The 16,426-nt window shown below is 43.7% G+C and overlaps 1 protein-coding gene across 1 annotated transcript in view; it reads right to left on the reverse strand.

The window, feature by feature from the left end:
- LOC109866952 (FERM domain-containing protein 4A) overlaps window positions 1-15,796 on the reverse strand; it is a 192,940-nt gene extending 177,144 nt beyond the window's left edge. Inside the window, exon 1 of the mRNA XM_031801194.1 lies at window positions 14,974-15,796. Coding sequence (XP_031657054.1) covers window positions 14,974-15,018 — 45 coding nt within the window. The 5' untranslated portion in view covers window positions 15,019-15,796. The remainder of the gene's footprint in view (window positions 1-14,973) is intronic.
- Between the last annotated feature and the right edge of the window lie 630 nt (window positions 15,797-16,426).

Here is a 16,426-nt window from a genome sequence, read left to right on the forward strand (position 1 = left end):
TAATCATCCTATTTCATTCCCCTCATTGACTTGTATTGTATTTATTATGGATCCCCATTAGCTAACCCCACGGCAGCATCCGAAGTTCTTCAAAGGTAAAACCCTGCCTTATCCAACTTTGGACCTTCATTTAATTTATTTAAGTCTCTCCTGTAAGCTAAAAGTAAAGTTCATATTGATGTGTAATCCTGTGACATGTATTTCCAGTAACGTGTGGTGTCATCATTTTCCTAACCCCCAGTCTCATGCTATAATAAATATCACAAAAGTAATGAATCAAACATAAAAATGTATATACCATATCAACAGTGCTAATATCCTTTTGCCTTTTGTATATGACGGGAGAATTAAAGCTTATTAAATTAAAGCGATGCATTTTAAAAACAACTAACCCACATTGACACCCAGCTGGTGCCTCAGTCTATAGTCTATAACTGCTGTGGAAGCCAGACTGTTATTTCCCGCTTGTGTGGTTTCTGCAGATAAGGTGACTAAAATTGTAATGAACTGAATACAGATTCTGTTTCATGTGTGTGGCATCAATATGCATGTGTGTTTTGTGTGTGTGAGCGTCCAGTGAGTCAGTGCAAAAAAGAGCCAATGCAAATAGTCAGAAGCTTCTCAGGAGACTTTTGGTGTCAGACTTGGAACTCTGGTACTGCTTGCTTTGCGGTAGCAGAGTGAATAGTCTACGGCTTGGGTGGCTGGAGTCTGAACATTTTCCTGGCACTGCCTAGTATAGAGGTCCTGGATGGCAGGGAGCTTGGCCCCCAGAGATATACTGGGCCGCCCACACCGCCTTCTGCAGCACCTTACGGTCGGATGCCAAGCAGTTACCATACCAAACGGTGATGCAGCAGGTCAAGATGCACTTAATGGTGCAGCATTAGAACCTTTTGAGGATCTGAGGGCCCCTGAAGGGGAAGAGGCATTGTTGTGCATTCTTCACAACTGTGTTGGTGAGTGTGGACCATGTTAATTCCTTACGGATGTGGACACAGAGGAACTTGAAGCTCTCGATCCTCTCCACTACAGCCACGTCAAAGTGGATGGGGCGTGCTCAGCCCTCCATTTCCTGTAGTCCACGATTACATCCTTTGTCTTGCTGATGTTAAGTGAGAGGTTGATGTCTTGGCACCACACTGTCTTGGCACCACACAGGTCTCATCATCATTGGCTATCAATACTTTTTTTGCTCCATAAGTAATTCAACAAAATTTGAAATAGACAAGATGCCGGCATACACATTGTTGGATTACTTCATGGAGCAAAACATTTGAATAATGGAGCATTTTCTAAATTCAAACGCACAACATGCAATAAAACCCTGTAAAATCTTTAGTTATATCACATTATTCTAGTGTACAATCTCTAGCTAGCATCATGGGTGTTCTCATCCCAATGATATTTCCTTTCTCCTGCAGTGTTCACTAGGCCTACTTCCTACAAAATGAAAGTATTGGATTGCTAGAGGCATGTGTTAGTGGGAGTTTGCTAAATGTTTCTTACACCAGTCATTTCCTTTCAAATCATCGAAGGAAGTGAAGTGAACAAGTGCACACTTTGGGAGGAAGGAGCAATAGCCCCCAGAGTAATATGGGTAATGGAGTGTTTTAATTAGACAGAGCAGTAGGGCTATGAGTAATTTGGTCTGGTTAAGTGTACTCTATCTCCCATTAGAGGAAGTTACAGCATTAGAAGTAATCTCTGTCTCTCTGTCTCTCTGTGGATTAGTAGATGGGTGGTAGGGGGAGGAACGGAAATTACTACAATAGACAGTTAGACCGTGTTTGCTATGATAATCAAGCTGAAGCACTCATCTGTCTTATCACGTGTGTGGGTAGGCCTCATCTCTGTCTCTGAGAGAGAGAATATGCTGATAGTGAAGTACACTGTACTACTCCACTCTGAAAGTGGAGTCGTTTTTTGGGGTATACTGTATGTACCATACTTACTATATCTTTTTTTGACAACTTTTACTTCACTAAATTCCCCCCCAAATAATGTACTTTTTACCTCATACATGTTCCCTGACATCCAAAAGTAGTCATTACATTTCAAATGCTAGGCAGGACAGAAAATTGTCAAATTCACACACTTCTCAAGAGAACATCCCTGGTCATCCCTACTGCCTCTGATCTGGCAGACTCACTGAACACACATGCTTCATTTGTAAACTATGTCTGAGTGTAGAAGTGTGCCCCTGGCTATCCATAAATTTAAAAAACAAGAGTATTGTGACGTCTGGTTTGCTTAATATAAGGAATTTTTTATTATTCATATCTTTACATTTACTTTTGATACTTAAGTATATTTAAAACCAAATAATTTTTTACTTTTACTAAAGTAGTATTTTACACAGAGCACCATTAAATCCATTATTAAAACATGCCTTGAAGAATGGGCAACAATCCAAGTGGCTATATGTGCCAAGCTTATAGAGAAAAACTATTGACTTTGGGTGGTGGGGGGGGGATAGTTGTAGACGCTCAAGTTTTCATTTTTCTTGTCGTATTTCTTGTTTGTTTCACAATAAAAAATATTTTGCATCTTCAAAGTGGTAGGCATGTTGTGTAAATCTAATGATACAAGCCCCTCCAAAATCTATTTTAACTCCAGGTTGTTGGCAACAAAATAGGAAAAATGCCAAGGGGGTGAATATTTTCACAAGCCGCTGTAGGTGGACCAACACACACACAGAATCGCACCCGTGCGTGCGTCTCACACAAACCACAGACGAACCCACACACACTCATGAGAAGACTATTATAATGAGTGGTATTCCCCTCAAGCTCCACCAATAGTCCTTATTCAGCTAGTTTTCAGTTTTACCCTCCCCACCCTAACCCAAAGCCACTTCCAGACAGCCCTTGCTAAATTCTCGCTTGAGGAATTACTCTTTGGTAAGAAGCTTTTTTAGTTTTTAATTCAAATGTTCAAAAATAAACCATCATAGTAAGTTACTTAATCGTTACCCAGAAATGATTTGATGTTGAGATAGTTTAATGAATAAGGCATTAGGGTTAAATGAACGCGTTCTAACGCATGCAGTGCAGTCACACACCGGTGGGTCTGAGGTGAATATCTCACTCTCTCTCTTTCTCTCTCACACAGTCCCCTGGATGGACAGAAGAGAGTAGAACTGAATGCAGAGCAGCAGTGGAGACAGGAGGAGAAAAATAACAAGTCTTCCAGAACACACTACACTATATGAGTAATTATATACATGGATGATTCGGTTGTGTTTTACAGTGCATCTAAACCATTAATAAGTCTGTGTTTGCAGTATTTCCTTCTCCCTCAATGCCCTCTTGACACACTGTAAAACACATCTAGTTGTTTTAACTAAATAATAGTAAGTAACTGGTTCCACAACACTTTTTAGTCAAAGTGGTACCCTTTAACTTAAAAAAAAAAGTTGGCCTAAGCTTAGCTCCAATATGAAAAAATATATGAAAAAATTCTGTAAACTTAAAATGATGTGTTTGTTCAATTTGTCTCAAATGTTCATTCAACTAGAAATGATTTGGGTATGTTACCTAAAAAAAGGCTGTGGAACTAGTTACACACACAGTACTTTTAACTTACATAATTGACACACATGATTACATTGTGCATGTTCATTTATACACTAACTAAAATTAAACACGTCCTCAGCTGGGATTTCAACTCACAACTTCTTGGTTCACAGCATTCCAATCTCCCTGCTACACCACCATGTCTGTATCAGTAACTGATTTCACAGGTGTATGGCTGCAAGTTGCCTTTCACCTGTGTGCACCTGTGTGTAGTCACTTAGCAGTCACATAGCAGACACTCTTATCCAGAGCACATTTCTAGTGCTGCGAGCAACATTTAATTAAAATTGTATTATTATTTAAAAAAATCACCTTTATTTAACCAGGTAGGCCAGTTAAGAACAAGTTCTCATTTACAACTGCGACCTGGCCACCAAAATAAAGCAAAGCAGTGCGACAAAAACAACAACACAGAGTTACACATGGAATAAACAAACATGCAGTCAATAACACAATAGAAAAATATATGTACAGTGTGTGCACATGTGGAAGAGTAGGGAGGTAAGGCAATAAATAGTCCATAGAGGCGAAATGATTACAATATAGCGTTAACACTGGAGTGATAGATGTGCGGATGATGATGTGCAAGTAGAGATACTGGGGTGCAAAAGAGCAAGAGGATAAGTAACAATATGGGGATGAGGTACTGAAGCTGGGTGTGCTATTTACAGATTGGCTGTGTACAGATACAGTGATCGGTAAGCTGCTCTGACAGCTGATGCTTAAAGTTGGAGAGGGAGATATAAGACTTCAGCTTCAGAGATTTTTGCAATTCATTCCAGTCATTGGCAGCAGAGAACTGGAAGGAAAGGCGGCCAAAGGAAGTGTTGGCTTTGGGGATGACCAGTGAAATATACCTGCTGGAGTGTGTGTTACGGGTGGGTGTTGCTATGGTGACCAGTGAGCTGAGATAAGGCGGGGCTTTACCTAGCAAAGACTTATAGATGACCTGGAGCCAGTGGGTTTGGCGACAAATATGTATTGAGGCCCAGCCAACGAGAGCATACAGGTCGCAGTGGTGGGTAGTATATGGGGCTTTGGTGACAAAACAAATGGCACTGTGATAGACTACATCCAGTTTGCTGAGTAGAGTGTTGGAGGCTATTTCGTAAATGGCATCACCGAAATCAAGGATCGGTAGGATAGTCAGTTTTACGAGGGTATGTTTGGCAGCATGAGTGAAGGAGGCTTTGTTGCGAAATAGGAAGCCGATTCTAGATTTAATTTTGGATTGGAGATGCTTAATGTGAGTCTGGAAGCAGAGTTTAGAGTCTAACCAGACACCTAGGTATTTGTAGTTGTCCACATATTCTAAGTCAGAACCGTCCAGAGTAGTGATGCTAGTCGGTTTACCTGGAGGAAAATGGGGAAGGGTCATGCTTTTTTCATTTCAGTCAAGGGGAGGGTTTAGTATTTTTTTAATCTAGTCCAGTGGAGGGTCATGCAATTTGTAATTAATGAAATGTCACTATTTCTCTGTGTTTTAGAATTAGTTGCTTATTAGGAGAGCTATACAGTATATATCCATCTCGATGTTTGCCCGATGCAACCCCTCATCTCTGATTTTCCACTGGGCACACAATATCAAACTAAAATATAAGTTATTGACCTTATTTTTTTGTATCGTCTGAATAAAACTAGGCTGCATTACACAAAGCAATGGATATTCCAATCCTGAGCCACAGCCTGCTCTGCTCTTGCTGATCAAAAACTTGTTTGTGAGCTGCCTAACCAATGGCTGTGCTGTGAAGGCCTACGGTGGCAGTTCAGGAGGAGAGTCAAATGTTTATTTAGGGATGAGGCCTGAATTAGGCCTTGCGTGCGAACTAGCCTGTAGCTTATGTTCTGTTCAGTTTCAGAAGGAGAGCGAGAAGACGAGAAGGAGGACCGGAAGTCAACTTTGATAGCTTGCTACTACTATAATTGATTTTATTAAAAACAATTTGTTTCTTGCCCATGATGAGTTTATCTGAGTTATTGACCTTACAATAAGCCATATTTGAATCGTTGTCGTGCTGAAACTTGAAGCAGCATCCGCAGCACAGTCAGTGGGAAATGGACAGCTCATGGTGATGAAGGAAGGCACATTGGAGTAGGCATGATTCATTTCAACTTCTTCAATGTAATTAGACTTTTACTAACGACAAGGGTGCTCTAGGGTGTCGAAATTAGGCTAAATATCAGGGATCAAGGTAAGACCCAGATGTAGACTGTCGAAGTAACACTGTTAATTGTAGCAAACAGGGGAAGAAAAGACAGGTCAAGGCAGGCAGGGGTCGAAAATCCAGGGTAAGGCAGAGGTACAGGACGGCAAGATGACTCAGGGTCGGGGACAGGCAGGGTTCAGTAATCCAGAGGTGGAGCAAAGGTACAGGATGGCAGGCAGGCTCAGGGTCAGGCAGAGAGGTCAGGCAGGCGGGTACAGGGTCAGGACAGGCAAAGGTCAAAACCGGGAGGACTAGTAAAGAGAGGCTGGGAAACAAAAGGAGCTGACAGGAAATATGCTGGTTAACTTGAACGAGCAAGACGAATTGGCAACAAACAGACAGAGAACACAGGTATAAATACACAGGGGATAATTGGGAGATGGGTGACACCTGGAGGGGGGTGAAGACAAGCACAAGCACAGGTGAAACAGATGAGGGCGTAACACTATAGGCTGCTATATACATAGATTTGTCTGTCAATTTCGACACCCACTTCTGCTAAATGCAGAAGACACGTTTCAGTTGAATGCATTCAGTTGTGAAACTGACTAAGTATCCCCCTTCTTTAAACAGGAAAGGGCCTTCCCCAATCTGTTGCCACAAAGATGAAAGCACACAATCTTCTAGAATGTCATTGTATGCTATAATGTTAAGATTTCACATCCCTGGAACTAAGGGGCCTAGCCCGAACCAAGAAAAACAGGCCCAGACCATTATTCCTCCTCCACCAAACTTTACAGTGCACACTGTGCATTGGGGCAGGTAGCGTTCTCTTGGCATCCGCCAAACCCAGCTTCATTCGCTGGACGGAAGTGCCATTCATCACTCCAGAAAACGTGTTTCCACTGCTCCAGAGTCCAATGGCGAGCTTGGCATTGAGCATGGGGATCTTAGGCTTGTGTGCCGTTGCTAGGCCATGGAAACCCATTTCATGAAGCTCCCGACGAACAGTTATTGTGCTGACTTTGCTTCCACAGGAAGTTTAGAACTTGGTAGTGAGTGTTGCAACCAAGAACTGATGATTTTTACGCGCTACACACTTCGACACTCGGCGGTCCTGTTCTGTGAGCTTGTGTGGCCTACCACTTCGTTGTTGCTTCTAGACATTTCCACTTTACAATAAAAACACTTAGAAAATATTGGAAAAAAAAGAATAACAAGGAATAAATACACAATGAGTAATGATAACTTGGCTGTGTGTGTGTGTGTGTGTGTGTGTGTGTGTGTGTGTGTGTGTGTGTGTGTGTGTGTGTGTGTGTGTGTGTGTGTGTGTGTGTGTGTGTGTGTGTGTGCGGGCGATTAGTATTGACATGTTCACTGATGGCATTTGACCAGTGTGACATAGAAGTGAACATGTTTAGAAGTGATCGACTGAGGTGAGAATTCTCTCTGTCATAATCTACGCAGGTGCGTTTTGTGTGCAGTGGTGATTATTTGATGTGATTTTTAATGTGATCTGCGGTTTTTCTTGCTGCAATTTATGGATGGGGCAGAGAATGACATAGAGTAACACACACACAGACCAGCCTGTGTACTGCAGAGTAATCAATTAGACTACTGCATGATGTCATACTGCCAGATATTACATTACCCCTCCCCCTTCAGGACTACAATGGAGAGAGAGAGAGAGAGAGAGAGAGAGAGAGAAAAATGAGCTGTTGTAGATTTTGTTTCTCATTTGTTGCTGTTTGTTTTATTTTTCGTGCATTATTTTCCGTGTATAATTGTTTTTGTTGATATATACTATTGTTGTTGCTTAAGCATATTGTTAATTTATGTAATAATGAATTTCTTTGGCAACAGTGGCAACCACCCATTCATGCCATTAAAGCATTTATAGAATAAAGAAAGAGAGAGAGGATCCAATTCACAATTTAGCTGCGATCAGGTTGATTAAGATACTGTAAACTCTCCGAACACACAAATCATGCTCTCTTTCTCTCCTCATCACCTTTCTCCAAAACAGCCCTAATTTGCCATAAATATTGCATCGCATGCATCTCCATTTCTTGCTGTATGGATCATGAATTAACAACAAGGTCTCATGGTTTGACCAATTTGACTTCAGATTCAGATGTTTTTCCATGTTTCTCCAAACATCAATGTTTAGAAGTTTCTCCAAAACGTTGAGGTGTTTTGGACACCCTAGGTTGCTCCTCCTGCTTCAGCTGCACTTTGGGTTAATACAAAAACAACCATCTTGCATGTGGATGGAACACGCAACCCTAAGAGCCGGAGCTCATGGCTTATGCCCATCTACCATTCTGAAATCCAGGCCTACTTGACGGAAATAGCGTTTTGATAGCGTCTTCCGACGTCCTCAGGATGTGGATAAATGGTCAATTTCAAAGTGAATCTTGAGCAACTTGGCTGGAATTATCGCTACACCTTCTCATAAACATTGTAAAAAGAGATGTTACAAGATAAATTCTGATGAAATGATTGTGCATACAGACTGTTGGTGTATTATAAGCAATGTTAAAGATAAAGATAGATGTCACACACACACTGCATAAGGTCATGGCAAGGTAAATTGATTAGAAGTGAATGAGGAGCTTCATTCCATCGGATTGAATCATCTGCTCTTTATAATTTGGAATCAGCCCTAACCTAATATACCACACACACACACACACACACACAGACACACACACAGACACACACACACACACACACACATAATGGGATGATGTGTAGCGAGTGATATAAATATACATAATTTTATGGAGCCTACTGAGGAGATGAGATGAGGGGAGTTCAAGCCCCCTAATCAAGACCATAATGCAAAACATACACACACACACACACACACACACACGGTTTATTGAAGTTTGGCATGAACACACCCTTTGCAGGTGTTCCACACGCTTTGCTTACAGAAGTCACATTTACCCAAATGTTATTCACTCAGAAGATACACGAAATAATATTTTCCCTGTTGAAAAGAAAAGCATGGATCTATACACTGAGTAGATTGAGTTCATATATCACCAGGAGCTTGTTTCAGTGGTATCTCTGTCAGGCAGAGTGGGTTTTGTGCCATTCCTCCTGTTATAGTTCTGCATGCAGTGAACAGCCCTGAAGCTGTGTGACTGTAATCCGCTTAGCCTCTCCCTCTCTCTCCTCCCCCCCCCCCCCCCCCCCACTCTCTCTCTCATCTCCCTCTCTTCTCTCTCCCCTCTCCCCCCTCTCTCTCTCTCTCTCTCTCTCTCTCTCTCTCCCTCTCTCTCTCTCTCTCTCCCCCCCTCTCTCTCTCCCCCCCCTCTCTCCTCTCTCTCTCTCCCCCCCCCCCTCTCTCTCTCTCTCTCTCCCCTCTCTCTCTCTCCCCCCCCCTCTCTCTCTCCCCCTCTCTCTCTCCTCCGTCTCCTCTCTCTCCCCCCTCTCCTCCTCCCCCTCTCTCCCCCCCCCCTCTCTCTCTCTCTCTCTCTCTCTCTCTCTCTCCCCCTCTCTCTTCTCTCCCCCCCCCTCTCTCTCTCTCTCTCTCTCTCTCTCCCCCCTCTCTCTCTCCCCCTTCTCTCTCTCTCTCTTCTCCTCTCTCTCCCCCCCTCTCTCCCTCCCTCCTCTCTCTCTCTCTCCCCCCCCCCCCCCCCCCCCCCCCCTCTCTCTCTCTCTCTCTCTCTCTCTCTCTCTCTCTCTCTCTCTCTCTCTCTCTCTCTCTCTCTCTCTCTCTCTCTCTCTCTCTCTTCTCTCTCTCTCTCCCCCCCCCCCCCCTCTCTCTCTCTCTCTCTCTGTGTGTCCGTATATATGCGCCACTACAGACTCTCTCTACCCCTAGTCAAGCTCTCTGCTGTATCCCAGTCAGCCCTCTCTGCAGAGAACCATTCTCAAACACATAGTCAGAAATGACGCAGCTAGATACTGTATAAGAGTCTTTTGTCTCCAGTGACCTCAAGACCGATACCACACTCAGACTCCATCTAGGAATGCTAGAACCCATGGCTTGCGCTAGCTGAGGTGTTTGATAAAGATCACACCAGTAATGCTAGCAGACATAGCTAGCACTACCTGAGGTTTCTGTTATGAATCAAACCAGTATGGTAGCCGACATAGCTAGCGCTATAGCTGAGGTTTCTGATGGGGATCACACCAGTAATGCTAGCATGTCCTGTGGAGGTCAGACCATAGGCTATTTCCTGTTAGCCATTGTGATCCTATCTATCGCCTCTCACATCAGATGAAACTGTGTCTCTCTTTAGTCCGGGGGTGTCCTCGGATGGGGCCACTGTGTCTCCTGACCCCTCTTGTCTCAGCCTCCAGTATTTATGCTGCAGTAGTTTATGTGTCGGAGGGCTAGGGTCAGTTTGTTATATCTGGAGTACTTCTCCTGTCCTAGTCGGTGTCCTGTGTGAATTTAAGTGTGCTCTCTCTAATTCTCTCTTTCTCTCTTTCTTTCTCTCTCTCGTAGGGCCTGAGCCCTAGGACCATGCCTCAGGACTACATGACATGATGACTCCTTGCTGTCCTCAGTCCACCTGGCTGTGCTGCTGCTCCAGTTTCAACTGTTCTGCCTTATTATTATTTGACCATGCTGGTTATTTATGAACATTTGAACATCTTGGCCATGTTCTGTTATAATCTCCACCCGACACAGCCTGGGTGGGTTTCTGTACAGCACTTTGAGATATCAGCTGATGTACGAAGGGCTATATAAATACATTTGATTTGATTTGATTTAGTCTGCGACTGCCTCAGCATCGTTCATGCATGGACTAAAATAGATCACATATGATCCATGCAGACAAAGAAGCACACAGAACCATGACTGATATCATCTTCATTTGGAGACACAAATTGCAAGTCAAAAAGGCATCATCAGCTGAAAAATTATGGCTATCTTTTGCTTTGCTGTAGATGAAGTAATAACCAATTCTCCCTCCCTCCCTCCCTCCCTCCCTCCCTCCCTCCCCTCCCTCCCTCCCTCCCTCCCTCCCTCCCTCCCTCCCTCCCTCCCTCCCTCCCTCCCTCCCTCCCTCCCTCCCTCATAAACCATCAGTCAATCAGCTCTGAGATCCAATCATATTTGCTGTATCTGGCCTCCCCTAGGCCTGCTCTCCATGACAGGCCTGAGACCACTCAGTATTAATGCTACTGTACTGTAACTCAGCTCCAATCACATTAGCTCCAGACAGATGGAGCCCAGAGGAGAACTAAAACACAATTTACTGGATGTCTTTATTTATATCAGCCACAACAACAAGGCTCCCCAGCACAAACACACTGTCATTTCTCCTGTTCCCTCTAATTGAACGAGGTCACTTCCTGTCAACTAATTTAATGAGGTCCATAGTCAGTGGTGCTGGAATGGGGTTGGGGGTCTGTAACCATGGTGATGAGGAGGTTGGGGGTCTGGGGTTGGGGGTCTGAGTGTGTGTGTGTATTTCGGGGGAGGGGGTAATACTGTGGCTAAGAATCTGTATAGTGTGAAACTTAACAACGTTCTTCAGAAAACCGTGCATGTTTTCAGACAGACACTGAACTGATAGGTGTCTTAATCACAACTGACTATTGACAAAAGTTCCATGGCAACATGTGCTTCCCCCAGAGCTCCATACATAATTTAGATTTAGAATGACCTTAACATGCTACATTTCCAAGAGGCGACACCCCAAAGAGGAGACAGAGTGAGTGAGTGAGAGAGAGAGAGACATCCAGAGAGAGAGAGAGAAAGAGGAAGAGCTAGCCTTCTGTTGCTCGTTGTGTAAGCAGCCTCCACACCCACCAAGGAGATGGCTTCCCTCAGTGAACTTGGCACAAACATAATAGCAGATGCCCTTCTTTACACACAGGGAGATAGGGAGAGAAAAAGAGAAATAGAAAGAGAGAGATAGAGGGATAGAGAGGGAGATATATCTACAGGTATCTAGTTTGTGTGTGGTTATGATTATTTGTATTATTTGTGGCAGTCAGTATTTTCTGTGGGTGTTTACAGAGTCTGTGTGTTATTAAAATCACTTCCTGTAATTACACCAGGAGATAATCACTGCCTCAACTGAAATATTAATACACACAGCAGAAATGTCATTAATATTCATGCAGCCACAGACAGCCACGCAAACATGCACACACACACCAGCGACTGACATACAAGGGTTGCCCTATTGCCTGGGGCAACTGAACTGAACAGTCACACAAATTGAGCATGCTTTGAGGTTGCCCCATTGGGTAGGTGATAACAAGTAGTTAAAACAACCAAACTGCAAGGAATTCCAGTAGCCTAAAACTGATCTTCTGTTCCTCCCCACTGTTCCTCCCCACTGTTCCTCCCCACTGTTCCTCCCCACTGTTCCTCCCCACTGTTTATTGATAACAACCAAAATACAAAGAATTGCAGTACTGGTCTTTCTGATTCCTCCTCAATGTGTAGATGAAAAGTCAGAAGTTTACATACTCTTAGGTTGGAGTCATTAAAACTAGTTTTTTAACCATTCCACAAATGTCTTGTTAACAAACTATAGTTTCAGCTAAGAAAACAGCCAAGCCTGGTTCATCCTTGGGAGCAATTTCAGAAACGCCTGTAGGTACCACGTTCATCTGTACAAACAATAGTACGCAAGTATAAACACCATATGAACACACAACCGTCATACCGCTCAGGAAGGATTCTGTCTCCTAGAGATGAACGTACTTTGGTGTGAAAAGCGCAAATCAATCCAAGAACAACAGCAAAGAACCTTGTGAAGATGCTGAAGAAAACAGGTAGAAAAGTATCTATATCCACAGTAAAACGAGTCCTATATCGACATAACCTGAAAGGCCACTCGGCAAGGCAGAAGCCACTGCTCCAAAACCGCCATCAAAAAGCCAGACTACGGTTTGCAACTGCACATGGGGACAAAGATCATACTTTTGGAGAAATGTCCTCTGGTCTGATGAAACAAAAATAGAACTGTTGGGCCATAACGACCATCGTTATGTTTGGAGGAAAAAGGGGGAGGCTTGCAACCCGAAGAACACCATCCCAACCGTGAAGCACGGGGGTGGCAGCATCATGTTGTGGGAGTGCTTTGCTGCAGGAGGGACTGGTGCACTTCACAAAATAGATGGCATCATGAGGAAAGAAAATGATGTGGATATATTGAAGCAACATCTCATGACATCATTCAGGAAGTTAAAGGTTGGTCGCAAATGGACAATAACCCCAAGCATACTTTCAAAGTTATGGCAAAATGGCTTAAGGACAACACAGTCAAGGTGTTGGAGTGGCCATCACAAAGCCCTGACCTCAATCCTGTAGAAAATGTGTAGGCAGAACTGAAAAAGTGTGTGCGAGCAAGGAGGCCTACAAACCTGACTCAGTTACATCAACTCTGTCAGGAGAAATGGGCCAATATTCACCCAACTTATTGTGGGAAGCTTGTGGAAGGCTACCCAAAACATTTGACCCAAGTTAAACAATTTAAAGGCAATGCTACCAAATACTAATTGAGTGTATGTAAACTTCTGACCCATGGTAATGTGATGAAAGAAATAAAAGCTGAAATTAATCATTCTCTCTACTATTATTCTGACATTTCATATTCTTAAAATAAAGTGGTGGTACTTACTTACCTAAACAGGGAATTTTTACTAGGATTAAATGTCAGTATTTGTGAAAAACTGAGTTTAAATGTATTTGGGTAAGGTGTATGTAAACTTCCGACTTCAACTGTACATGGCAGTTCTGCATGTAAATAGTTAATTTACATTTTCGGACAAGTGCTCAAAATCTTCATGAAACCAACATATCCTCCCGAGTCCTGATGGGCAAGTGGCTTTCAGACTTTAATGTCAATCCCTGCACACACACACACACACACACACGCACGCACGCACGCACTCACGCACGCACTCACTCACGCACACACAAACCTCTAAACTGCATAAACATACATTACGATTTCAGATGGGATTGAGCTCTGAATATGACTGTGTGAATATGAATACATGTTCGGATGTAATGAAAACATGTATTACTGAGTTTTGATCAGTTACCAGATAACCACTCTTTATAAATAATACAGAAATAATTACAGTAACATCTTCAATTGATGTGATGTGTTTCTCCACAGAGTCCATGACTGAAGTCACCTTTGAGGTTTATTCATTCATACATATATTTGAAATACTGTTTGTATGTTTGGACCAGGATGCTAACACTATTTCAAGTCAGTAATTTCGACAGAGGTAAAGATATGCTGCTAGCTATATTTTGACTTATGTTCCACCTTTCTTTCCCTTTCCATCTTCCACCCCCCCCCCCCCCCCCCACCCCCTTGACATCCACCCTCACCCCGCCCCCCTCCCCCTGTCCGATCCCTGGGCGTGTAACATGGACTATTGCTATGGCTACAGACAGCTATAACAGGAGGAGATAACAAGTAGTTCAGTGAAGCCCCTCTGGGATGGAGGAAACTGACAAGCACATAGAATTACAATGACTAGAATGGACTATTGCATGTCTAGTGTTTTGTCTCCATTGATTTTATTTCTACTTCTGGCCGGGAAGGCATCTTGAGATGTCACTGTATTTTAAAATGATAAAAATGGCCTGTACAAGCTGCTTTTGTGGTGTTATGAGTTTGTGGGTCGTGTGTGTTCTCCCTCTCATGAGAAAAGGTATATTTTCTAAGTCTGGAGAAAGAGAAGACGACTGCCAAAATCAAGCTCTAGCCAATAATGAATGAGAAAAAAAGAATGCACACACACATGCACATCAGCAGCACATTCAGCACATCGCCCATCTGGTAACAGTGATATCTGTTCTCTGTGTGATGTCTCATAACCAGCCCACTGCAGAGAGATCCCTGTGAGCACGTGGAGCATTTAGACAAAGCAAGGAAACGTACCCATATTGGGTTGAAGCACAGAAATGTTTGATGAAATGGTACATTGTTTGATGATAATATGATATTACATAAATACTGATTTCTTTATGATAGAGGTGGGAGATTTGTGGAGGGTGTATAGTAGTGTACATAGGAGCTCATGCAACATCTCCCATTGTGGGGTGACATCTTGCTTCCTGCTTCAGTGACTGTGTGTGTATATGTGTGGTTGTGCCTGTGTGTGTGTGTGTGTGTGTGTGTGTGTGTGTGTGTGTGTGTGTGTGTGTGTGTGTGTGTGTGTGTGTGTGTGTGTGTGTGTGTGTGTGTGTGTGTGTGTGTGTGTGTGTGTGTGTGTGTAAAAATACCTGGACCTTTCCTACTCACCATAAGCAAACAGACAGCTGATTCGGGCATGAGTTGGACGGCCATGATGGGGTCCTGTAGACTGACTGAAGTTCAACAGGGAAAACAACCAGACGCCTCAACAAGAGAGACCTCTCCTCCTCCTCTTCTTCTTCCTCAGAAACCAAGTCTTCACTCAATGAGCACACATCCCTTTGTCCTTACCTTCTGCTTGTTGTTTCTACTTTCTTTTTTCTCAGCAGACTCTCTCCCTCTTCATTCTCACCATGACCCCCTCGAGACCCTCTTCAACTCCTGACGCTGAGGCGAAACCGTTACCTCTCCTTCACTCTTCACTTATTTTTCTTCCTTTCCTTCTGTCTTTCTTGTCTTTGATAAGCAGAGAAGACCTACTCCACTTCAGCTTTGACACGCCCCTCCTGTACAGCCCTCTCCCCCCTGCTGAAACCTCCTGGGATCCCTGTATCTCAGGAGTGTGCCCCCCTCCCTCCTATCCTCCCCTCTTTTCTCCCTTAGTTTCTCACAACACAAAAGCCTGAGAGGCAGCAATACGCTCCTCTCCTCTTGATCTCTTATTTCGTTCCTCTCCAGTCACCACGCGTCTCTGTCTGTCCGTTCTGTCCTGGGACTGTACTGTTTCTGGTCAAGAGAACCCCCTCTCTGACCATGATGTTCCCCCACCTAGAGTGCTCTTTGCTGGGAGAGTAGCAGGAACTCTCCTCCTCTCCTCCACACAGAGACCCAGGATGCTGCAGCAAAGACAGAGCTCACACACACTCACTCATGCTCAAGCTGATCCCTGCCTTATAAAGCATGACACGAGAAGAAAGACAGCGAGGGAGAGTGAGGGAGAGCAAGAGTGTGTGAGAGATAGATAGGGAGCTGTAGAGCGAGTCAGCGAGTCACCGGTAAGAGATTTCCATGCCGAGCAGAAAGAGTACAAGGGTGGGAGGAGGGAGAGAGAGAGAGAGAGAGAGAGAGAGAGAGCGTGCACGCGAGAGAGAGAGAGAGAGCAGACCGCGCCTATCGACAACGGCAGATAGTAGATCAGACGATGCAAAGGAGCATGGGAGTTGGGCAAACACACCTCAGCTCGCTTAATGAATGGGGTGTATACAGCATGTGGTTGTGTGAGTCTGTGGGTGCAAGTGTGTGTGTGTTAACACCACTTTAGCCATAGAGTATCAACAAGTAAAATCACCTGTTTTCAGTTGTCTTTTAAGAGATGACTGACAGCAGCATGGCAGATAAATAATTCAGATAAAAACACTGTCTCAGCGTGGCTTTTGTTCTCTCTCTGGGGGGGATAAAGAGTGTGGTTACAGTGTTAACAGTGAGAACTGAACACTGTACAGTATTACTGTCGTCTGTTGCAGCCATGAATCTCAGACACATCCGTGCTGAACATTTAACAAATGCAACTAGTCCTCTGTGTGTTAACCCTCTCATACATCGATAACCAGTTGTTACAATG

The sequence above is a fragment of the Oncorhynchus kisutch genome, linkage group LG22, assembly GCF_002021735.2.
Source record: "Oncorhynchus kisutch isolate 150728-3 linkage group LG22, Okis_V2, whole genome shotgun sequence".
NCBI classification, from domain to species: Eukaryota; Metazoa; Chordata; class Actinopteri; order Salmoniformes; family Salmonidae; genus Oncorhynchus; species Oncorhynchus kisutch.